General features: G+C 38.0%; 1 protein-coding gene across 2 annotated transcripts; it reads right to left on the bottom strand.

Moving 5' to 3' along the window:
• Nucleotides 1-1177: 1177 nt before the first annotated feature.
• Nucleotides 1178-26654, bottom strand: LOC117486348 (kinesin heavy chain-like). Of its 2 annotated transcripts, none has more exons than XM_034134786.1 (27): nt 26409-26654; nt 26094-26257; nt 24188-24275; nt 23405-23478; nt 20106-20210; nt 19848-19896; nt 19675-19730; nt 19349-19436; nt 18331-18455; nt 18151-18255; nt 17196-17344; nt 15095-15243; nt 11245-11426; nt 10255-10323; nt 9950-10156; nt 8946-9089; nt 7999-8196; nt 7124-7241; nt 6834-6904; nt 6646-6755; nt 6050-6151; nt 5904-5964; nt 4671-4742; nt 4488-4592; nt 3445-3661; nt 3260-3363; nt 1178-2510 (listed from the first exon to the last, which is right to left on the bottom strand). In XM_034134786.1, the coding sequence occupies exons 2-26, from the start codon at nt 26217-26219 to the stop codon at nt 3281-3283; spliced, it is 2853 nt and encodes a 950-aa protein (XP_033990677.1). In that variant the 5' UTR covers nt 26220-26257; nt 26409-26654; the 3' UTR covers nt 1178-2510; nt 3260-3280. The 2 variants fall into 2 exon arrangements, with proteins under 2 accessions (XP_033990677.1, XP_033990678.1); XM_034134787.1 differs by having other exon boundaries at nt 1178-2506.

Here is a 26654-nt window from a genome sequence, read left to right as displayed (position 1 = left end):
TTTGAAAATACACAACCGGAGAAAATCTGCCACTTCCTTATAGAGCCCCTCCTCCAACACACACGAACGCGCACATGACCAATGAGGGCACGAGATAAGTTTGTGCACAGATGGAAGGCTGACAGGCAGGTAGGCCATCCAGTTATTTTAGCCGGGCCGGCTAAAATGATTGGTCGTGCTTTTTACAGTACTACGGCTTCCACAGATGAAATATTTGTATGGATTTTTTGTCAAAGCACTTAAGATATTCATTGCTATCGGGATGTTAAGAGCATTCCATGGAATATAACAAAAAGTGTATCTCGAGCCGGTTTCTCAAACTTACCTACCCCACCTTTAACTGTGTATGTAATGAAGATCATAGTGTGGGTTTAATCCATTTTCATAACCACTGTCTTTCAACTGATTTAAATGCGGAAACTGGGCTTATTCATCAGAATTTCGTATGACTTGACTTGACCTGAGCAATGACTTGACTTGACTTGCTTGACTCTCACCACAGTGACTTGGGACTTGCTTGATACTTGTAGGTCAAGACTTGAGACTTGCCCATGACTTGCACATGTAGGACTTACTCCCACCTTAAGTGCAATAAACTATGAAGATACGATCTCAAAACACTTGTTACATTGGCTGTAAATGTGCAGAAAGAAGTTAAAACAATTAAAGGAATAGTTAACGTTTGTCTGCATTATCAGTCAAAAGGTGCTATTCGAGAAAAACCCAGCCCTCACTTTGTTGTTTACCAGAGTGTTTGTTAAAGTCAACTGATTTCATTTTTCTCCGCGGTAAAAAATGTGCAGTTTGTTGGCTTTATAACATTAATAATCATGGTCACTGTTGGGAACCTTTAAAGACTCAGAGAACCGTGGTTACGTCTGTAACCTCGTGCTTTCTGTATGTTGGTGCAGTAATCTCATAAAGTATGTGAAATATGTGAAAATCTATTTGTACAGAAACAATGGTTTAACTGTCCTGTTACATTGTTGTACTCAATATGTAGAACTTTATATGTGATTGTGTGGAGAAGATTTTTCTATTATTTATTGATTCTTTCTATTCATTTTATTGTGATCTGACCAAAATACCCCATCTGTCTGTTCTGTCTAAACTGATGATAACGTGCAATGTTACAGAGGAAATATATGGGAATAAAGATTATATCATGACAAGGTTATTTAAAAGTCTGTCATTTTATTTGGACGAAAAAAACAATGGTAAAAGTGAAATAGATATATTTTTATTAGCTTTAATTGCATCAGTAGATAAGATGGCACAGTCAAACAAACAAAATGTCATCGTGATAAGTTCAATGCACGCTGCATACAAATGTCCAGTTTGTCCTCCCTGAGCATGCCTAACACAAGCTCTAATCCATGCAGTTACATTCAGTTATTCTCCAGCTCACTTTAAACAACAAATAAGCCGAGATACATGTGAAAATATTTAAAACGTTACCCAACAAAATGGCGTTACATAACGAGGTCACGTAAAGAAACGGTGTCACGTAACGTTACAGAGTGCGGGTGTTGGGATTAAATTAGTTTCAAATTTCTACTTCCTATTGGCCTTTTTTAAGGGATATTCATCAATCTGTCATTAACTCTGCGTACTAAGATCTCTGATTGTCTGATCAGGAGCTTACAAGACGCTTTGTCCAAAAAAAAAAAAAGATTTTTAATAAAGTGTCCCTGACAGAATCACTATAACTTTCTTACTTCATTAAATATCTCAGCAGGGGACAGAAGTAGTAAAAGTAACTTTGGAAATGTCAAATATGCCCCAAAACACAAGGTATTAGTATAGCTAGTAAGTGTTAGTGTATAAATACAACTTTTAGAGGGGGGGAATATTTTAACACACACTTTAACGAGCGGTTTGTGTGTTTTTGCCTGTACAAAGTGGCTGTAATCAAGTTCTTTATATAGCTTTAGCTGTCACCTTCAATGGCATCGACTGCTCAACAAAGACATGTTATTCTTAAAGGAACAGTTTGACCTTTTGGGAGATATTTGTATTTGCTACAGTATAATGAAAAGAGTGATATAGCCTAATATTGATTGAACACACTTCCAAAATGTCAAACTATTCCTCTAAATGAATAAATGCTGGCTAAAGATTCATTTAAAACCCTAAATATTTTCCTGTTCCGCCTGGCTCTTTAAGCTTTGGAAAGCTGTACAATCTCACGATCAAAAGGAAAATATTGCAACCTGCTACACTTCTCAATCCTCCACAAAGGGCCTCGTTTAAATAGTTGTGATTAAGCAACAAAATGCACAATTATAATACAAATCTTTAGTGAGGAGACAATTGTTTTTGATTGATCCTCAAAGATAAAGCAGGACTGTTCCTCTGGTACCTACATTCAGCAGATCAAACAGCTTGACGTCAAATATCAGTATATACAGGAAGGATGTGGTGATGGCCTCCCATTGGTGCTCCAGCAGGAGGGGCGGGGCTTGTTTCCAGTTGAGGTGGTGGGCATGCTTCAGTCATTAGGGGTCTGTCTGCAGGAAGCACAATAATTATAAGTACATTTTTTTTGTATACCTGTCTTTTTTATATCCATAACCAAAGAGAAATGTATTTGTATACCAAATGTATACGTAAAAAACGATAGTTACGTATGTAACTACGGTTCTATGAATACTGGATGACCGCCAGAGGCGGTGCTTTAGCACTGGATATCTGTGGATATTCTGTCTCGCGCATGCGCAGGTCGAATATTTATATCAACAAAGTCACGTGTGACTTTGTTGATATAAATATTCGACCTGCGCATGCGCGAGACAGAAGATATCCAGTGCTAAAGCACCGCCTCTGGCGGTCAGTAAGTATGAAATAGAACATGTTAACTCTACAGAGAATTTGAACAAAAATAACATTGAGAAACAATCCTGATATCCAATTAAAAACAGATGTAAAACAGAGAACATCACTTTGATTTAAGCCTGATTGATATTTGTATTTCCATGTCCAACTGGAGGAGACAATCAAATAGATTAGAATTGTATTATTTACTTCAACATGTAGCCATTATTATTAATTATTTCAACAGGAACATACGTTTAAATGTTTTTAAGAAAGAGTAAGGCAAGACAAGATTATATCCATAGCATATTTCAAAGCAATCTTATTGAATGTATAAAAGACATCAACAAGTGCATTTTGCATGAGAGGACACCTTTAACACATTAAATTACATTTAAAAACAGTCAACAAAAAGTTTCCTGCGAGTTCCAGAATGAGTACTCACAGTGTTGGGTTGCAGTTGGCTTTAGTGGTTGTAGTTCCCTCCCACTCTGATGGAGCTGCTGATGGGGGAGGACAGAGGGTGGTGGCCTGGTCTGATGGGCTTAGCTGAGGGACAGAGAAAGACATTCAGTAACATATATATCAGATATTCTCCTCTATCAAAGTGGTGGGTGTGTCACCGCTCACCGATCTGGGCGGAGAAGCCCCTCCTCGCCATGTTCTTGGCGCGCACCGCCTCCTTGATGCGGTCCACCTCCTGCTGGTAGCGCTTGCGGTCCCTCATGGAGCTCTCCTTGGCGTCCTTCAGGGCGTTCTCCAGAGCTTTGACGCGCTCCGCCGTGGCCCGCAGACGCTTCTCCAGTTTGGGCAGCTCGCAGCGCAGGTCTGCGTTGTCTCGGACCAGCTGAGGGGAAGAACATCATCAAGAACTGCAGCATAATTCTAAGGTGATTCAGTTTTTCCATTTTGTAGTACTGCTGTAGCTTAGTGAGAATGTTTACTCTAGAGCAGTGGTTCCCAACCTTTTTTGTCTCGTGTACCCCTTGAGCTGGTCGCCATTCTATAACTACCCCCTCACTCATCTGTGATAATTCCCCTACATTTTTTCAATGTATTAAACCCTTTGTTATCGTGTTTAACCCAACTGCTCCTAAATGAAAATCACTTGTATAACTCAAATTCAATACAAATGCATTTAAACTTGAAATGTACACTTGTTGTCAGGTAAAACAAATATATGTTAAGTCTCACTACTTATTTAGGAAGCCAATAATGTCTTTTTTTAGGAGAAGACCCCTCCCCTCTGAACAGTCACTTTTATCCGTCATATTTGAAAAGAAAGATTGTTATTTTCTGTATTCATGTAAGACAAAAGTTATTTATTTATTTGGCAATGACTATTTTTAAAACGCCAGGCACCTGCGTACCCCCTGCGTTCCCCTCAAGTACCCCTAGGGGTCCCCGTACCCCCGGTTGTACTGGAGTACTCAATTTATTCTATATTTCTGTTATATTGTATATTATTTAGATACTCCAGTAATATAGTATGTCCTTTCTGTTGTGAATTTGTATATACTTTTCTACATTTCAGAGGGAAATATTGTTGTTTTTAGCCTCTATAGCATCTATATTGTAACATCAAATACTGCACTTCTTTATAAATGTTTAGAATATTCGTATATGCACTTGCGTTTAGATGCTTACTGCATTTCATTTCGTTGTATCTGTACCTGCTTGTGGACCTTGGTGAGCTGCTCCAGGTTGTTCTCCAGGAAGGAGATCTTCTGTTTCTGGGCCACATTTCCAAGCCCCTCCTCACAGTCCAACTCTGCGCTCTGAGAAATAAAAACAGCACTCAGGTTAGATGTAAAAGTGTCAGAGAAAAGACACTGAACCTGAGGAAGGGGACGTACCTTCTTAACCCGCGTGGTGAGGTCCTGAACGAAGAGTTTTCGCAGGTTGTGGAGAGACTGCAGCTCTTTGGCCTGAGAGAGCAGAAAGACACATCAATACAGAGTGGTGAATTCAACTTTTATAATAAAGCTTTATTTATATAGCACTTTTCATACAACACATGCTGCTCAAAGTGCTTTACAAAATGACACATCACAAGTTAAAAATAAACAACAAGAAATTCCCCTCAGATTATTTGTTAAGAACTTTATGCAGCAAAATATAACATGTTATCAGGTTAACAGACACAAGGAGGTCAAATGTATGATAATAAGAATAAAATAAATAATGGTTTCTCTCTGACAGATAACTGAATCGATGCAACAATATCAAATATAAAACCCAAGTGAACATATAGGCACAACAGAAATACAAATAACAAGATAATAGTAATACAAATCCCATAAAGGTTAAACGATTAAGAAATCAAAAAGACCAATGTAAAAAGAAATATTGCTATTGAAGCATGTTAGATTAATAAAATAAGTCCTATAAAATAAATAAAACAATATAAAAGGTAGGTAAATAATAAAGACTAAAAGAACATTTAAAGTGGGGGGGTTGCTAATAAAAAGCTAATCTAAAAAGATGTGTCTTTAGCTGGTGTTTAAAAGGTGTTTTTAAGACTTTGAATATACTCCAAGTGTTGCAGAACAAATAGTTGAGAGAGATACAAAACTGCTTTATTAGGAAGTAGTCAAAACCCTTTTTTTTTATGCGATATGACTTTTTGTGACTTTATTTACTGGGTCATTGTAACTTTTTGGGACTATGACATAATATATATAATATATTTTTGAATTACATTACTGTTTCTGTATATCAAAGGTTCACCATTGGCCTGTGGGCTGCACTATAATAAACTTGTTATTTCTTGTCATTGTAAAAGTTATTTCTTTTTTGTTTACAACATGACAAACATGACGCTGACCTAATCTTTTATTTTCAAGAAAAATGTACGCTAGATGGGGTAGGACCAGAAACGTTTTTTTAAGCTTCTTCTTGCCCCTGTTGAACATGACAGAGACTATTTGAGAATGTATTTATTTAAAAAATGTGTACCTTGAACGTTTTTGTTGTTGTTTGGTTTTACATCTCTTTGTTATAATTATTATTATAAAAAAAAAAGTTCAATAATTTGACTAATAATAATGCAAATCGTAGTGTAAAATTAAATTAAATAAATGCCTCACCACCGTCTCCTCCAGGCCCCTCAGGTCCTCTCTGGCCTGCTCCCTCTCCTCATTTATCACACTGCAGAAAACAGAGACATTTACATTAAGATTTGAAGAATCATAAAGTTTGATATCAGTCGTTTAAAGTGCAGTGAGAAGCCTACATGAGTTTCTGCAGCTTCTCATCCTTCTCCTGCTCTTCGGCCTTCACTTTGTCAAAGTCTGACATCAGCCTCCCCTGCTCCAATAGCAGACCCTGGTTCAGACTGAGAGGGGAAGAGAAGTGGAAATAAATCCTAACTTTATCCTGGAGTATTATTATCTTCAGACATTTAAAAGCATAACGATAACAGGAAATGAAGCGGAGAAAAGCATGGGGAACTTATCTAAAAAAATATAATGCCATTTTAAGAATTGGACTTGTCACTAAATACAGACAGACTTCTGCAATAAGTCCCTCTACTGCATCTGGTGCTATTATAATGTAAAAATACAAATCAAGATGGTAGTTTTAGCCGGAGGTCCTCAGTGGATTTCACAGTTTTTTAAATAGACTTCTTCATTATTTATCTAAATAGTTATCACCGCAATAAACCGTATTTAATTTCGTCTGAATGTACAATATCTAATTTCACATTCTGTTCTACAATAAAACCTTTGAATTTGAATCTTGCATCTACGTACATGCGGGACAGATAAAACCAAGGGGTCAGTGTCCAAAATAAAAGGACATAAATGAGGATGTGTGATGTCTCCGTACTCTGTGAGCTCGTCCATCATCCTCTGCTTGTCGTCAATGTCGTCCCTCAGGCGGCCCAGCTGCTTCTGATGAGCCTCCCTGTGGTGCTCCAGCTGCTCCTCCAGCGTTTTCTGCAGAGACACATGAAACATTCATCCAGTAGAACAACATCTGACTGCTTTTAGTTTCCAGATGTGCTTCCAGGTCACCTTGATGTCCTCGTCTCCATCAGGCCTGCCGATGTCCTCCTTCTCCTTCTCCTCCCCCGAGTGTCTTTTCTCTGAGGGCCAACAATTCAATATTAGTCAACATGTGATGTGTACATATTAGATTAGATTCCTTTATTGTCACTACACAGAGTACAGCGACATTCCAAGCATTCAAGGTAAGACTCATCACCTTAACCCTATACATATATCAATCTGCAGGTCATTAACTGGGTTATTTAAACTGCATGAATAGGAGGGTGTGCTGGTTGATAAAGTGCATGTGAGCTGACCCTGGGTCTGCAGCTTGGCCAGCTCCTCGCTCAGAGCGTCCTGACTCTCCTCCAGGTGCCTCTTCTTCTGCTCCATGTTCTGCATGTAGTCCGTCAGAGACTTGATCTTGGCTTGGTGCTGCTCACACAGAGGGGAACACACACATGGGAGCAGAGACAGAGCACGAGAAAGGGTCAGTATTTATCCACAGTGACTTTCAGGAACTATAACAGAAATGGAGAAAAGTGATAGAGGAGAGCACCCATTTATAAAATAACAGCACCTTGTTCAAGTACTAAAGATAGTGAGTAAAAATAATTTTAGTAAAATGCATATACACCATGCATCTTTAGTTTTAAATAAAAGTGTACTACAAACTAAAATGGCCTCTTGTCAAAGTTTGACCGACAAGGCAAGTTTATTTGCATTTAATTAAGACACTGTGCAAAAAGAAAAACAAGAATAATACAATTACATATGAATACAATTAAAATAGTTAAAAAGTGATTTAAGTGTGGAATCACAAAACATTTGTAAATATGAATTTTACTGTAATTTTGGGACTTCTTACATATAAGATGTATGACTCTAAAAATGACTTATGAAAGAAGTGTATTTTTTTTTTAACTCAAGATCTAGACGTTTATCAAATCCAAAAGTAAAAAGAAGTTTGGGAAAAAGAAAAACTATCTTTACTTATGATGTAAAAGTGCATTCAAAACAGGTTGTTTGACAGGGTTATTTAAGTGGTTAATAGAAAGGCAATATATAGAATGTTATTTCACTTAAACTTTGTCAGTAGAAATTCAAGCCTTCCAGAAATCACTGAACCACGGATCAGCTGTCTGCGCAACACCACCCATGAGACAACCACTGTTACCTAGGTGCTTGTTACCTGGGAGATGAGCAGCTGACAGGAAGCCAGCTCCTTCTCGTTGGCCTGGATCTTGCGGTGGGCGTCGGCCTGTGCGCTCTCCAGCTGCTTGCTGCGGTTCACCAGAGACTTCACCTCCGACTTCATCTTGCTGATGAAGAGGCGGGCCACCGTGAACTCTTCCTCCACCGCCGAGCCGTTCCCCTTCGCCTCCGACAGCTGGGGGGCGAGGAGGGGTGGGGGGGCGGGTGAGACATGATGGGATGGATAAATAAACCTTCAACTGGGCTGGATAGTTTCAGATTCGTAACCGACACACGTACAATTAACAAATGTACCTAAAAAATTAGACAAACTTCATAGAACAGGGGTGTCAAACTCAAGGCCACATACGGTAACATGCCGCTTTACGGAAGCACGTTGCCCAGAAACTACATGTCCCAAAATGCATCTCGTTTTGTGACATGCGCACTGAAGAGACTTGCAATTATTTGCCCTAGACTTCTGCTTTCACACGTAGTTATTTATGAAGTTAGGACCCAAAACCGATAATAATCCAATGCAGAGGAAATAATGTAATATAATACAATATTTTATATATATTACATATTTATATATGTATATTTTTATATAGTCTTAAAGTTGCAACCATAATGCTAATGTAGCCCGCGATGAAATTGAGTTTGACACCCCTGTCATAGAAGAATCAGAATACGTTTACACATACATGGCATTTGGTTCAAACATAAACAACATCAGGAATATGAACATAAAATATGTCAAAAAAGATAACAATTAAATAAATATATATATTAAGTATTTTTAAAAAGCCAACATGTTCACATGATGTGCATTAATGTCTGTGTTAATGAGGCCGGTAACGGAAGGGTAGTCCGATTTAACAAGGTTTAAAAAGAAGAAATCATTTGTGTGTGTGTGTGTGTGTGTGTGTGTGTGTGTGACCCCACCTTGGCGTCGCTGGTCCCGATGATGGCTCCGATGTCGCTCAGGTCTCTAAGCAGCAGGTTGAGCACCTCGGCGGCTCTCTTCCTCTGCAGCCCGTTCAGCTCCTGCAGCTGACCCAGCTCCCTCTGCACGGCCGACAGCAGCACCTGCACACACACACATTGTCAGTTAAGCTTAGTGTGATGGAAACTTCTGAAGCAATGGAGACAGGACTCAGACCCATGTATTTAGCTGGTTCTGAGAGAATAATCTACATTGTGCATAACAAGATAAAGCACTCTAGAACCTCTATCAGCTGACGCCAACAGGCAGGAACAGGGAGACAAAACACTCCCGTTTTTGCAGGCAAACTGGGTCAAAGGTGTGGGCCTAGGAAATATTTCCCCAACACTTGGGAAAGTTCTTAAGATGTGAAATGACCTGGAAGTACCTCAGTGGCAGCCATGATAAGAGCTGTTTGAATTCTATCGATGATAGGAAAGGAGCTTTGACATTTTCTTTATAATCTGCTTTTGCTTAGGAAACACTGGACCTTCCTTTACTAAAGGAAAGGAGAAAATGCTGTCCCACAATGCCTTGCGACTGCATCGTGACTGAGAAGTGCTTATTAAGCATTTTACAACTTATAGCGTAACTTGCTTTGTTTTGAACGTTCAACACTATAATAATTAAATGCAGTTATATTTTTACTGTAAATGATCAAATAAACTCAACACTAGTGTTTACTGAGTTGTGTTTGGGGTTACTGAAACTGTTAAACATGTTTGAATGGTGATATACACAGTGATAGGTTAAGGCCTAACAAGTTAAGGGTATATCGCATAAAATTGTATTTATTTTAAAATATTTGTATACAACCATACTGGGATTCATGTGAATTGATACGTGTTGACTGCAGGGTGTGTAAACCATAACCATAACCATAAGCAACCATAAATTACACATTGCCTTTTTACAGCCATTCAGGATTAAGTGTTCAGTAAAATGTCCCTGTGCGTCTCCTCACCGTCTTGTGCTGCAAGTCGTCGATCAGCTGCATGTTGTTGTGGTCGCGCTCCTCCACCTCCTGGCTCTTCTGGTCGTAGTTGACGGCCAGCTCCTCCAGGGCCTGCAGCACCTCCTTCACCTCCTCCTTGGCCAGCTCGTTCTCCGCCTGCAGCCGGCACAGCTCCTCCTGGATCTTCTCGTAGTCGCGCCGCGTGGACGCCAGCAGCTGGGGAGAGAAACGGCCACGTTTATATCCACATAGACTCACACATAAATAGATACAGAGAGACAACCGTTTTGTATTTAAATCAAAAGGGGACAAACCTCTTCCTGGTCAATCATCTGCTCCTTCAGCGTCTCCCCCAGCTGACTGTGTTGGTTGATCTCATCATCCTATAGAAATATTGAGAGTAAATTAAGTCAGTACTTGCAGACCAATGAAAAATCCCAACACTACGCCTGTATTATTATAATCTTGTAAGTATTCCAATAAGTCTAATGTTTTTAGAATGACTGTATATTCGCAGCATCATTTACAATCGCTGTATGATCTTGTCAAAACACAAAAAGCTCATATTTATGATTTTCTTTTGGATTGATACTGAAGACTTTATACAGTAGTTAAGTGACATTGATGCAAAACCAGTAGGGGTGGGAATCACCAGGCTCCCCACGATACGATACTATCGCGATACTTAAGCCACGATACGATAGTATTGCAATTCTACGATATGCTAAGTATTGCGATACGATATATTGCGATATTGCAAATCACATGGGTCATATCCATGTCCGTCTTCCCTTCCTGGTTAAAAAATGTATTTGCAATATGAATAGTTTATGTAAATAACCCAATGTGTGTTATTTGAACCTGAAAAGGAGATGGCATTGTTTTTGTTACTTTCATTGCAATTGTATACATGTCTTAACGTAACTTTCTGTTTTATATACGACCATCTTTCGGAGGGATATGGTAGTTTATATTAAAAAAAAAGGTAAAATATAGATACTTGGCATCCTTGTATCGATACAACATCGCCACGCAACGTATCGCAATACTATGCTGTATCGATTATTTCCCCCACCCCTTAAAACCAGCATAAACCAGGTCATAATTTTTGCAGTGTAATGCCAATAAAGTTTTTAGATTTAGTTAAAAAAAAGGAGAAGATTCACTTTAAATTCTACAATCCATTTAGAAAAATGACCACTAAATATTGATTTTGCAGTCAAACCCTCTGAGGGCTTCAATAACTTCAAAATAGAGCAAATAAACAATGTGAGAAGTGAGGTAGAACATCTGTCTCTTGTCACCTTGTCGTCCAGCTGTTTGTAGAGGTTGCTGATGTCCTCCTCGAACTTGCTCCTCTCGTCCCCGCAGACGGAGACCTCTCCTCCGGGGGGGAGCAGGTTGTCGATGACGGGGGTGTTGTCGCACGGCTCCACGCTCTTCTGCTCTTTAGCGCTCAGCTGCTCCTCCTCAGGAACGTTCTCGCCTGCAACAGAGATTCAAATGACTCCACATCTCTAAACTTGTCCATGCTTTTATCTTCAGCAGACTGGACTACTGTAATGGTGTCTTCACAGGTCTCACTAAAACATCTATTAGGAAGCTGCAGCTGATTCAGAACGCTGCTGCTCGAGTCCTCACTAACACTAAGAAAGGGGATCACATCACTCCTGTTCTGAAGTCTTTACACTGGCTTCCTGTGTGTCAAAGAATAGATTTCAAAATACTGCTGCTGGTTTATAAAGCTTTGAATGGTTTAGGCCCAAAATACATTTCTGATCTACTGCTAAATGATGAACCATCCAGATCTCTCAGGTCTTCAGGGACTGGTCAGCTTTCTGTCCCCAGAGTCAGAACTAAACATGGAGAAGCAGCGTTCAGTTATTATGCTCCAAAGATCTGGAACAAACTCCCAGAAACCTGCAGGTCCGCTGCAACTCTGACTAGTTTTAAATCCAGGCTGAAGACTTTTCTCTTTTGCCGCTGCTTTTAATTGAGCTATTCATATCTCAAACTGCACTGTAACTTTTATCCATGTATTTTTTCTTTTAATGTTTATTTTATTATCTTTGCTTTTTAATGACTGTTTTTAAATGCCATTTTCTTAATGTCGTTCATTTTTGTAAAGCACTTTGAATTGCCTTGTGTTGAAAAGTGCTATATAAATAAACTTGCCTTATATTTGTGTTCTTATTATATCATTGTAATTTCTTTTTATAATGTAACAGGAAAGTGAACCTACATGTTGAGGGGCTGCTGGCTTCCAAAGCTATCTAAATGGTGTAAAATAAAATATAACTAGAAAATGCATTTCCAGCTGAAAATGCGTGAGAATGCTGTAAGGTGTGTACATGTGTTGCTGAATTTAGATTAAAATATAATGAATATGTTATTAGCTGAATGGTAGCTGCTTTTAGCTACAGAAACCAAGTCAGTGTGTTGCTGAACTTAGCGGAGAAATGCAGAAAAATGAAATGATTAAAATCAAAATGGTTACAGCTCAAATGCATTGCAATGACTTTGTTGAAAACTTGAAAGTGAAATGTTAAACTGGAAGAGTAGGAAAAATAGTGAAGAAGCTTAATATTTAAAAGGAAAGGTTTACAAAAGGTATAAACAACATGTTGTCAATGTCCTGAAATGGCTGAATAATGTAATAGTTTAATGGTTTCTGTAGCTGAAAGTAGGCTGAAGGAGTTACATATTAAATGTACATATTAGTATACTGTAAAGTAGTAGTAGCTGTAGTAGTAGTAGTAGTAGCTGTAGTAGTTGTAGTAGTAGCTGTAGTAGTAGTAGTAGTAGCTGTAGTAGTAGTAGTAGTAGCTGTAGTAGTAGTAGTAGTAGTAGTAGTAGTAGTAGCTGTAGTAGTTGTAGTAGTAGTAGTAATAGTAGTAGTAGTAGTAGTAATAATAGTAGTAGCTGTAGTAGTAGTAGTAGTAATAGTAGTAGTAGTAGTAATAGTAGCAGTAGTAGTAGTAGTATTAGTAGCTGTAGTAGTAGTAGTAGTAGTAATAGTAGCAATAGTAGTAGCTTTACTAGTAGTAGTAGTAGTAGTAGTAGCAGTAGCTGTAGTAGTAGTAGTAGTAATAGAAGCAGTAGTAGTAGCTTTACTAGTAGTAGTAGTAGTAGTAGTAGCTGTAGTAGTAGTAGTAGTAGTAGTAGTAGTAGTAGTAGTAGTAGTAGTAGTAACAGTAGCAGTAGTAGTAGCTTTACTAGTAGTAGTAGTAGTAGTAGTAGTAGTAGTAGTAGTAGTAGCTTTACTAGTAGTAGTAGTAGTAGTAGTAGTAGTGGTAGTAGTAGAAGTAGCAGTAGTAGTAGCTGGAGTAGTAGCTTGTGTATAAGTAGTTGTAGTATTAGTAGTTGTATTAGTAGTACTAGTGGTTGTAGTACTGTAGTTGTAGTTGTAACAAGTCAAAAGACAACGATAAACTCTGATAAAAAGGAAATGTAATTTCTCCATACTTCGATACATATTTTTTGTGTTGATGTGAATCAAACCACACCCGTTCAAATCCTAGAGGGGTGTCACTTTGAACATTTAGTTTGCTCTTTTTCTTCTTCTAAAACAAATCAGAGTACCATGCTTTTGTGTGTGTGTGTGTGTGTGTGTGTGTGTGTGTGTGTGTGTGTGTGTGTGTGTATGTGTGTGTGTGTGTGTCTTTTTATTTAGAAACAAATCCTTATCCTGAGCTTCTTGTTTGGATACAGTGATATTCTAGGGCTTTTATTTGAAAAATACATCCCTCTTCCAGCGCTTCCTGTAAGGATATAGGAAAACTATAGGGCTTTTATTTTTGAAGGGGTGTGTGGTTGGGGGGATGAGAGGGGGAGTAAATCAAATCTCTCCCTGTGTGTGTGTGTGTGTGTGTGTGTGTGTGTGTGTGTGTGTGTGTGTGTGTGTGTGTGTGTGTGTGTGTGTGTGTGTGTGTGTGTGTGTGTGTGTGTGTGTGTGTGTGTGTGTGTGTGTGTGTGTGTGTCTATCTGTCTGTTAAAACAATTGGTATTACATTTAGAATTTGTTATTTAAAAAAATAACCTGTTACGTAGTTACTTAGTTTATACAGCCTAGGTCCAAAATAAACTGTGTTCATGCACATTTCTTCCACATTTATGCATCAGTCTACAAACTCTACATGAAGTGTTTTGCCTCCTGTGCGTAAGATGAGTTATTTTGTTAGTAAACAGTTACTAGTTGATTGTATGTATTTCATGCAGCACAGCCACATGTGTATCATCCTTTTGGTTGTGTTTATGTGTTGTTGTTGTTGTTGTTGTTGTTGTTGTTGTTGTTGTTGCCGTTAGCAGCAGTGTGACTTCAGTGGATGGAGAATCGATGCTGTAATTACTATTGACGTTTTAATTGTGAGGAAAGTCATCAGCTAATGAGAAGATGGAGAGCAGAGAAGGAGGGGGAGAGGGGGGGGTGAGGAGCTGCTGCGTTTCAACGACTCGGCATGGAGCCAGCGCTGAGTCATGGCAGAAACTCTGCATCAGCATAATGTGTGTGTGTGGCCTCTGTGTGTGTGTTCAATACATTTAGGTGGAGGCTGTGGAAGCTAAATTGTTGCTAAGGAGGCGGAGTGGAACAAAGGAATCAAAGGAATTAAAAGACAGAGAGAGAGAGAGAAGGAGGAAGGGGGAGAGAAGGGGGAGGGAGGAAGGGAGCGGTTACCATGGAAAAAGGGCGAGGAGGACTGCAGTCTCATGAGAGGACGGTAGTGAGGAGGAGAAACAGAATAACAGATATCTAAACTCCCTTCAGAGTGTGTTTATGTAAGTATTCAGATGCTGTACCAAAAAAAGTACCAATACATTTTGTCAAAAATACTACATTACAGGTAAAAGTCCTGCATTCAAAGACTTAAATATAAAAAGTAATTATTGTGCAAAAAATGATCTTGATGTGTGTATATAATTATATTGATATGAGACATTTATAGATAATATTGTTGCCTCAAGTAGCATTTCAGATATTTGAATTATTTGACTCTTTTGTGACTTAAAGAGTTTTGTTATAAGTAGCTAAAGCTGTTTAATAATTGTAGTGGAGTACAATTACATTATCAAATTGTATTCATCCCTAAAATGGACCAACACTTTCTAAAACAATGAATTTAGTTTTTATTCTTGTATCTGCAGCTTTTCGCTCACCGTTCCTCCAGCGGTTTAGCTCGGCCTCCAGCCTCTGGATGATGGTTTTCAGGTTCTTGTTCTTCTCCTTCTCCCGCTCGTATTTCTTCTTCCACTCCTCGGCCGTTAGCTCCAGGTTCACAGACACCGTGTTCTTGATGGTCTTGGCTCTAAAACGACATAAAAAGTGTGAGGTCAATCTGATGGAAGGCAACATATATTATCCCAAACAGTTTTCATCCTATTAACTGTATAGCCTGAATCGTTTGGTATAGAGTGCCACAGCGTCCTAAAACCCGGAAGTGAGTTAGCATTTTACCAATCGAAATAAGGTCTGTGGTTGAGACACATTTAAGAGACAGATCACGTTTTGTTCTACAACATTAAATCCATCAGCAGTGACCCCACTGGTGATTTTTGAAGAGTTTACGTGTTGATGGTTGTTACCAAGTGGCTGAATAGGACTACAGAAGTTGCCGAGGCCGTTGTACGTCATTACACCGAACACGTAAACACTCCTCTAAGTTTGGTTGCCCTGTTCTTGAAAGCAAGTACCTGCCTCCTGCAAACTGTTCAAACAAACGCTTCAACTTGTACCATTTAGAATCTGTATGTTTGAATATGGATCTTAAGTTGGCGTGACGTTGAAGCAGCGACCCTGCTGTAGTTCGTTTATAGCATAACGTTAGCATTTTGCTTCTGGCGATTAGGTTTATGATTCGAAAATTATAAAAGTAGGGTAGACATGTGGATATTATCCGGCTGAACAAAACGTGATCCGTCTCTTCAATGTGTGTCAACCACAGACTTTATTTCAAGCTATTTTCCAAAATCCTATGGAGAAATTGCATTGTTTTTTTGTCGAAGGAACCGGAAGGAGTTTACTTCCGGGTTTTAGGACGCGTCACTGTGGCACTCTATTAGAACATGGAGTTAGGTGACCTTATATCCATGAAATATAATTCAGAAAATCAGGTATATTTTATTCGATGTCACCATAATGATGTTGTCATTGAATACAGTCAAAAATCTGCTTTGAAAACGAGAACAAAACAATACGTTTTCACAGAAGTGGACACAAATTTACATTTCGTAAATGTCCTTAATTCCTCGTCCTCTTTTAATTAATCCACGGGTTGAATTTGTCAGTAGAATACAACCTTTCTTAGCTTTGTGGAAATCTTAATTAGGACTGAAACTGAAGAACAGAGAGCAGATGGTGCGCAGTAATCTTTATTACATCAACTGTTTGAACCACCAGCCTGTGGTACAGAACTCAGGGCACATTTTCCTCTTTGCACACGCTCAGACTGGTCATACAGAATGTGACTTTATCTTGTTTCCAGAAGTTAAAAGTACCATGTTTAGTACATTCTAATAAAATAAATGAAGTGTGTGAAAAAAAAAGAAAACATTACATAAAGATTAGAAATAGTGCAATATTTTAGAATATTCTTGGTTTTAGAAAACAAATGAGCCTCGGCCAATAAAAATAAAAGGTGTAGAGAGTTCCATCAGAGGGATAAATACACAGAAATAAACTAAAATGCACAGTGGGAAACTAAAAGCCATCTGCTTGTTTGTTTTCAGCACTGACGTCAGACAAAAACTGAGTCACAGTTTTTGTGTAATATTGACATTTTTACATATTAATGTAGATATTGTACACAGGTTTATTTTAACATCTATTGTTTATATAAATGTGGTTATTTTTATTATATCTTATTATTTCACAATTTTACTTTAAATGTATTTACATATTTTGATTGGATTTTATTATATTTGTTAGTACGCGTTTTTCCTTTAACTTCTTATGTTTAGGTATAAATATTTTAAATGATTTAATTCTAAAAGGGGCAACGTTCAAACCAGCAATAAGGAATACTGACTGATTGAGTAACTGTTTTAAAAATATATATATTTTATATTATTTCTGTATTTGTATCTAAAGCTGTATTGCATTGTTTATTTTGTTTGGGTTGTCATGTACGTGCACAGCTGTTGTTGTAATGTTGTAATAAAGTGAGAAAAAAAAAGGGGGCAACATTCACAAGACCCTATTTCCCCCAGGGTAAATTCAGATTCTGATCCCCCGAGTATCTTAATGTTCAGTTACTGTTACCTCTGTCCGAACATGAGCGTGGACTTGGTCTCGCACTCGTTGTAGACGGAGGGCGAGCAGCAGATGATGATGGTGGTCCGGCAGTTCCCCCCCAGAGAGTCCTGCAGGATGCGGGTCATCTTACTGTCCCTGTACGGCACGTGGGTTTTCTGGAAAAGAAACGCCACGCTTTCAATTCACATTCCTCAAATATGTGGAGAGGACTGTTCTCTTAATGTAGAAGAAATACTGATTATTAAACAAAAAAAGGAAACTCAAAACCCATCTCTTCGCACCTTGTAAAACTAATTTCCATCACCTAGTTTCCGTTCAACATTACCATCACTTCAGTCACATGCTTTGATCACATGGCAATACTTATGTTGATGTATAATGTTTTTATAATTGTTATGCTATGACGTTTGTATTGTGTCTTTGCTTTTGTTTGCTTTGTACAGCCCTTTGAGGCATTTCTTGTGATTTGGGGCTATAATACATTTTGATTTCATTACAAAAAAGTCTAAAATGTTACTTATTGATTTACTATTGAACTACTATATTTAAAGTAAAAATAAAATAAAAACAAAGAAACATGATTTATTGTATGCCTTCTTATATCATGAAGGGAAAATAGAATAACTGTAATTTAAAAATATTAAACTAATAAATAGAAAATAAACTAAAAATGAACCTTACTATGAGGGATTAAAAAAAGACAAAATGTTACTTAAGTAAAAGTACCAAAGTATAATGAGCTAGATATACTTAATGTATCAAAAGTAAAGAAATACTCCGTAGCAGAATGGCTTTTCATATTATTATATTACTATACAATATTACGTTATGTTATTTTCCTCCCCTAACAGATACATGTAAGACCATTTGAATGTTGTAGTTCGGCAATGTGGAACCACTTTTAGAGAAAAAGCCTGTCTTGATTGTTGCCTCATATCATGTGTTTCTATAAAAGCCTTACTGTTGCCTCGGCGAGAGCTGAGATCACGTTTCCCAGCGCTGACAGAGACTTGTTGATGTTCTTGGCCTCGTCCAACACGGCGCCCTCTGCTCCCGTCTTACTGACCTGCAGGGACACAGAGTTAGACATCAGACCATCTACTTTATATCTCTTGACCCTCCTGATTCCTCTTAGACTTACCTTCTCGCTGCCCGCCAGGTCCACCAGGTACAGCTTCCCCGACAGCTTCTTCTCCGTCTCCATGTTCTCCTGCTTGATGTTGATGAGGAAGATGCTGTGGCTGCGGGAGCTGTGCTCATTCATGTCTAGAAAGATTAAAAACCCCAGAAATGTAAAGTTGGTTCACAGCTATTTTACATGTTTACACTTAGCACTGAGCAGTTCTTCTCACCTCTCTGCTGTGTTGTTACCTTTTATTAGTTTTATAGCATAAAACCCATGCAGGAAATGTCTACTCATCCACTTCCTGAACTACTGTGCTCTGAATGAATGAGGTGTGAATGATGTAGTATGTGAAGCGCTTTGAGGGGTCGTAAAGACTTGATAAAGCGCTATATAAGTACAGTCCATTCCTACTGATTTGACAGACTATTCCATTTATCAGTTGCATTTGTTTTGGTTATTTTGTGTCTAAAAAATGACTTGGAGATTTATCATACACATGTGTTGGAGCCGCCTAACCTTAACTGCATATTTACAAAGCTTGGGCATGTCAGACATAAATGATGACATATAAATACAATATTGATTCAATTCTTCACAATTAGGTTTCATGATAAATGTAAAAGAAAAATGTATATATATATATATATATATATAAACTAGCTTACAGTATATACATAAGTTAAATCCACCAAAAAGACTTTAACTTCGATACTACATGTACATTGTTGTATTGCCATATTTACTAAACTAACTTTCTATCACTTACTTATTTTAAAGAACATTAAAAATACATACATTTAATTTAAAAACTGTGAGCAAGATGTTATTATTAATAAACTCGTATTAAGCTTACAGTATTTACATAAGTACAATTAACCAATAATAACTTGTCATGCTACAGGAAAAATACTTTAATACTAGATGTACATTGTTGTATTGCCATATTTACTAAACTAACTTCCTATTACTTACCTATTTTCCAGTACGAACATGTATTTAGGTATTATTAATATACTCGTATGAGGACACTTACTAGTCACGGCCACGTGGCGGTTGCTTTTGCCCTCGTCGATGACGTCCATCACCTCCTCTGGACTGGACACAAAGCGCTCAGTGCAACCCTGACGTAGAAAGAACATTCACAAAGTATCAAAACCATATATTTAGTTTATTATAATTAATTGTATACCTAAAGTCAGACCGTATAACTTTAGCTCAACAGCAGCCAGACTACAGTTAAAGTGCTAACATTAGCCACTACTACTTCACAGTCTCAAATGAATGAAATGCACGATTTATAATATGACTGAACTCACTGGCTTTTAGGAAATCAAAGATGAAGCTGTACAGTTCACAAACCTTGACATAGGGCACTTTGTTTTTGTCTTCATGCACAGAGAGGTTCGTCTTGGACACTTCAAACAGAACAAGGAGCACCAAAGTCACATGCGGATTCTTGGAAAAAAATACTATAAAATATCATTTAAATTCATCTTAAATCTTAAACAAATGAAATAGAAAGTCTTACTTACCATCCAGCAGGTCTCTGATCTTGTCCATGTAGATTTCAAAATAAGAAACCTGCAGAAAAAAACTCCAAACTGTAAATGTCTCCTTAATTTGAATAACTTGAATAACTTCTATTTTAGTAGCCTTTACTTTAATCCAGTACATTAGGCTGATGTGTGTAACTATCACGGCCCAAAAGCCAAGTATGGAATCATTATTACAGCTTTGCATATCTTGATTTTGGTTTTCTGAGTGTCAAACAAGTTTTTACACTTCTTTACCTTAATATGAAACTCCAGGTTCTCGTCCATGGAGTAGATGTGCTCAAAAATGTCGTTGGCGATGCGAGGGATGATCCCCATCAGCTGGGGGTCGTGCAGTTTGCCCTGAAAACACAAATGTATGTTTAATATAAAAGCTCCCAAAACACATCAGATTGACTCTCGACATTTTGTGTCATGTTGCAGCTTTAAAAACGTTTAACATCCGGGTTAAAAGGTGGAATTCAAAATCAAGTTAAATACAGTGAAGAAGGGTTTCTCCTCATTTCTTACAGATGAGATCAGAGATTTAAAAAAGGATTTAAGCTGCGTTCCTTGTGGATTAGTCTGCGAGAGGAAGTCATTTGCACTCTGTATTTTTCCACTTATAATTATATATTAATGATTATAAAATCAGTCAAATCAAGCAATCTGATTGGTTCTTAGCCGTGATATAATGAGCGTATATCATATAAGTTGAAAAAATAAAATACTGACGATGAAAGAGGAAAATGAGATTCAAAGAGCAATAAACTAAAAATAAAAATCACACTCACACACCAACACACACAATCACAGGCGGGAGGAGAAAAAAAATAGACTGCACATACCATCTCAAACACAACAAATGCTTTGAACTCTTGACCACAAATAACATGAAACTGATCAAACAGATTCATAACACATGGGCTCCCGGATTGGGCTCCGTCATGTCATTGCACAAAAAACAGGGAGGGAGGAGAGGCAGAATGAACTTTACCAAAAGAGCTCATGTGTTCTCGACACCAAACGTCACATTTTGAAATCAGCCGGAGGATTTCCTTGCCACAGATTAGAGAAAAAAACTCAACGAAGATGTTACAAAAGTGTGCACACTGAAGAAAAATAAGGACAGTTTGAAAAGGAAGGAGATATTAACCTTACAATATTACGGAGAGGCTGATAATGTCTTTTATCTTGACACTACACTTCAAATTCAGTGCTTTTTCACTGCATTCTTCAGTGTTCACACGACAAAAACATGTTTCGAGGGATCGATCTCATGAGAAAATACAGTACAACTTCAGTTCCTGAACAAAATAAAAATGCCTATATTGTTTACTTTGCTGTAATACATAGTTTGACTTTGAGGCTAGTTTAGAACATAGAGTATGATATTAAACTTAAGTACATAAGTGGGATTCACTGCCACAAATTACACTCGTCGGGGCTATACAACTTGTGGATGTGTTTTAATAGTGTTTTTTAGGTTATACTGGCTGAGAAAGAAAATACATTCTTCACAAAGTAGTGTTCTATTTGGTTTTAGGGTTATCCTCAGAAACATTGCAATAAGTTCAAGTAATTCAATCAAATCAAAATGGGAGTAACAGTTGTGAGTACATCTAAAAGGTAAAGCTACAAATAAATGACTACTTGTTTGCTCTTAGGTTAGGACATCTGAAAGAAGTTGGTACAGAGCGTGTGTAATTCAGAGTTAAAGAAAAGGTTTCAAACAATCATAGACGCAGAGTTTTTGAGCTGTTGCCATCCATTCGTATATTGCACTTGATCATTCTGTAGTGATTTCAGGTGGTAGTTGCAAGGGTAGAATTGTAGTTACTTTTCAAAAGTCATGTATCCCTCCGCGTCGTCCGTTACGAAACAAACTTACAAAGCTTAAGATGGAAACATTTAAGGTTAACTTCGACCTCCGGGGGGGTCTTACTATGGAGGAGTAGATTGAGGAGTGCCTATCTCCAGAAAGCACCTAAACGACGACATGCAGAGCTACGTGAAGAGCAGGTAGACCAACTGGAAAGGTACCACCATTCAAAAGCTTTCTGATCCTGGTCTTGAAACAAAGCAGAGAAATGATGACCGTTAGTGGCCACAGGTGTGAAAGCTCTCTCCAGAGCTACTGGAAGCCGAATCTCGGGGACCGGAGAAAGTGGAGCAATATTCTCGCCACGCCAAGCAACAGCCTAGAACAACCTCAACCTATACAAGTAACCACGTAAGCCATTCTACTGATGCTGGACAGTTTTCCAGTGGGTGCAATAAACGGCAACATACACATTAATGTAAATAAATAGCCAAATAATCGATCAACGCTCTCTGTCTAATATGTTCGCTAGCTGTTAGTGTTGTTGCATAGCAACCACCTCGCACTACTGTATGTTTTGTGCAGAAGGCAACGGAGGGACTATTTTATTTTGAACATCATTATTTACTAATAAAAACTATTTAAATTAGAGTGTGTATTTATCTTTCATATTGCCACACTTGGTAACCGTTTTATAAAAGCAATAGCTCACTTCAGGTCGTGGTATATGGTCATTATATCACAGTTAAGGGCCGTGGTTCGGTCGACAACCCCCTTAACCCCCTTAACTGTGATATAATGACCATATACCACGACCGGAAGTGAGCTATTGCTTTTATAAAATCAGTAGCCTGTCGTGAGCTATTGCTTGATTATAAAACGGACAAGTCAAATCAAGCAATCTGATTGGTTCTTAGCTGTGATATAATGAGCGTAGATCACGGGTAGAATTGTAGTTACTTTTCACAAGTCATGTATCCCTCTGAGAAAAGCTACAACCGTTACAACTGTTATATTACGTCCGTTACGAAACTAACTAACTAACTAACCGACGTCGGGCCGAACCACGCCCCTTAACTGTGATATAATGTCCATATACCACGGCCTGTCGTGAGCTATTGCTTAAATGTTGTCTCCTTGTTTGTTACGTGCCTGGGGATAAAGGTATGTCAATTTTCATTTTTGCTAACACCAGCATTTATTTATCTTATTTATTTTGTTATCTTATTTATACTGATGTTCATTGAATTGCAGTGTACCTATTAGCAGATAAATGAATATATACATTCATTCATACATAAATAAATAATCAAGCAAACAAACAAATAAATAAAAAAAATTAAAAAATGCCACTCAAATTAAAAACTATTGAAATACTTGAGTGAAGTTTGCCTTGCTGAAAGGCTTGAACAAACGCTGCATAACACTCCTATGACTGCTTACTTTACATACTCATTTCATACCTAATTTAAATGCTCCTGTTCTGCTTTGAGGCTTCGGATTCCTCCATTTTACATCAGGATAAGAGCCTGGATTTAATGTTTGATATAAATCTGTTATACAATGCCTGCTGAGCTCTAATCCCCAGATTGGAGATGAAAACATCAGAAAAGAAAGGTCATAGCCTCACTGTAATAAAAGGAATTGCTGTCACACATTTTTTTTTCGGTTATCTGAAGACTAATGGCAGGTTTCTGTTTGTGTTGTGTGTATCTTGTGTATTGTATTGCCTCACCTCCATGGTGTGTGTCTTCCCGGAGGACGTCTGTCCGTAGGCGAAGATGGTCCCGTTGTACCCGCCCAGCACATCTGCAAAAACACGAAAACACAGGCATGAAAAACAGCTGCAAAAATATGACAATCATGTATATAAATAAAGCTTAAGCTACTACTATTAATGCTGATATTACTGCTATGACTGCTTACTTTACATATTTATTTCATGCCAATATTAGGTCGTCTATGCTTTCATTATTTACGTGTTTATCTTCCTCCTATTAGTAATAAAGTGGCTTTAGATTTGTACCTTTATATCAGCCAATATCACTTTTGCTGTATACAATTAAATGTAAATATTTAAGAGAAATACTATAATTATAAAAACAGCTTATTAAGAGTAACAACTAACAAAAATGACAACGGTTTTGATTCAATTAAGATATTTGTAACTATGTTTTTGGTTTGCATGAGTTACTGTTTAGAAGCAGATAAGGTTGATTCTAATTCAAGTTCATTCTTATCCTTAATAGTATAATGATTTCCAAACAGCTTTTTCTGGCTGTGAAGGACTCAAAACTGTTTGGGTTTAAATGTAATTTATATTTATTTTTCAGTCAACCTACACTTTAAGTCTTTGAAAGCAGACATAACACTCAAAATAAATAAATAAAAAGGTGACAATAAGTCATAAAAAGCCATGTCTCTTTACTGTTATGATAAATATGTTTTTTTTTTAATGACAGATTAAATATATGTGCAAAAAACATGAAGGTTTCTATAATAAAATGTTAAATCCTACCTTTAACTATCTGCTTGGCACACTGGCCATACACTTGTTCCTGCGCCGTGTTGGGAGGCAGAACGCGGTCAAACACGTACGGTTTACCCTGTAAAGACATAGAAAACAAGTAAGTGTGCATCACCAAAGAATAGCAATTATAAAGATGCAAATATTTAATGTTTGGCATTTGCATCGACTGGTTACTGATTTAATATCACAATTCTACTTAATAAAACTGCAAAACGGCAAGCTTGTGGAACTGTATGTGTTACAAATACATACAAAATGGCTGATTTTCACTGACAACATTGGAAAATAACGATTAAATCCAACTGCAAAATGCTTGTTTCTCTCACTATGGTGTTATAAAACAGCTAGTCCTGAGCTGTCAATGCTTCCAGTCTGACTATCCATCATTCCTCCTGCCCTTGTCCAACAGTCTGGGTCTCAGAGGGGTAAAAGCCTCGTTTTAGTGAAATGCAGCTCTCAGCAGCACTCTCTCTACACCCAGTCTGGAGCAGAGGAACTCCTGACTCCAGTGAGCAGCCTCCATCATGTCTCTGCAGTTTGATTGATGGAGGTGACGTGGTGCAGTTTGTCCTCACAGAAGGAAGGGTTTCTGGGGATAATGCATTAGAATGAATAATGCAGGACGTGCTGGGCTGCTGATTCTCAGAGGGGGGAGGGCGGGCATCTGAATATTTGGTTTAAAGTACATTTAACAGATAATATTGACAGATTTTAGGAGCTAATCCCAATGTAGGATGTCTATTTCGATGCCATGTTTTACATACAGATAACGTTGTGTTCAAAGAAAGGTGGGAAAGTACAACATCTAGTTATCCTGCATCCTTTTTTTGGATGGAAAATTGAACTAAAACAGTATAAAAGGGCTTATTGAATAATGATGCAACACTAAGAACTTTAACAGCATGAGATTCAGAGAACAACAACTAACCTTTGACCCCCTCCTCTAAACTATTACTTAAACCAATATTACATAACAGTACGTCTGTCTTGGTCAATTTCAATGCAAAATATCATATAGAAAAAATAAAATAATAGTTGTTTTCACATTTTTTTGGGTGCGAAAGTTTGTATTTTCATCTCCTTTGGTATATGTATGACAGGAAATACATCACAGCAGAGATTTGTTCTGATTGGCTCTTTAAAAAATCCCTTATAAAACACATTCAAAAGTGTTTACCAGACATTGTATCTTTCTGACTATACTCTCTAAATATTTTACTAGATTTTAAACATATGTAAACACATCAAATCTCCATTGTGTTTGACCATGTAATCGCTTTCCCTCTAGACAGTTTTATATTATTTAACTAATCTAAAATGTTAATGCCTAAAGCACATTTGCTAAAACAGATTGTTATTTAATGAATGTTCTGATCAAATATTGAATTATTGTTGGTAGAAGCCCAGCATGCTGTAGTGGGAATGTTTAACCAAGTTGTACACGTTTAAAAATGTGCTTTGTTTACACTGACTGGCTGTAGTGTTCTGTATTATTAAATCAACCTTTACATAATTAAATAGACACATATAGACATCTTTAACGGAAGTTAGAATACATGAATGTAGCTACAAACACATAAACACATCATATTTTTGCTGATACAGAATAGGCTGATACAGAATAGGCCTATGAGGGAGGATTGTATACTGACTATCATTTGGTGCAATATTTAATATAATTCTCAGACTGCCATAACATCTCCTGCAGGATTTATTGCGCACTTGGCACCCCCATCCTGCAGATCTCCAGGTGACTTTCTCCTCTAAATCACTGCAGTGTTGGTATTTTAGCTCCACACACACACACACACACACACACACACACACACACACACACACACACACACACACACACACACACACGAAATCAGCATCACAGCATTTGTAGACTTGCCGTAATGACCACTGTGTCCTCCTCTTTGAATTTGGGGATGTATTTGTCCCCTCGGTTGATCTCGGACTCGTTGAGGGGCCTGAAGCGGCACATCACCCTCACCCCGCACTCCGCTGCATCCATCATGGCTGCTGGCACTGTTAACACCGCCTCCCTGGCCAATACTGCGGGCACAAACAAACAAACACACACACAGAGGATTAGTGGATTTTGCACAGAAAGTGAGGTTGGGGGACCACCAGCAGGCCTTGAATGCACTTCAGAATGCATCAAAACAGAGATTAACATTATTTGCACAATAGGATGACATCTCACCACAAGGTAGTTCAGGATGTTTCCGGTTTATCCAATGCGCAACGCGTCCTTCAACCGAGCCCAATATGTCTCCTCTGCTGCACCATAGTCACCGGATCAACCGCAGCGCTGTATCCCGGAAAAGAGCTCTCGCTTGGGCGTGCAGGCCTCCCTCTGCAGCGGTGACAGTGACGCGGAATAGCGGACTGATGTGCGTGTTATCCGGAGAGTCCGGTGTGCGGTCAGAGCTCGGAGATGCGCAGAGAC

The sequence above is a fragment of the Trematomus bernacchii genome, unplaced genomic scaffold (genome assembly GCF_902827165.1).
Source record: "Trematomus bernacchii unplaced genomic scaffold, fTreBer1.1, whole genome shotgun sequence".
Lineage (NCBI taxonomy): Eukaryota > Metazoa > Chordata > Actinopteri > Perciformes > Nototheniidae > Trematomus > Trematomus bernacchii.
The sequence above is the reverse complement of the archived record's forward strand: the minus strand, read 5'-3'. Positions and strand labels throughout refer to the sequence as shown.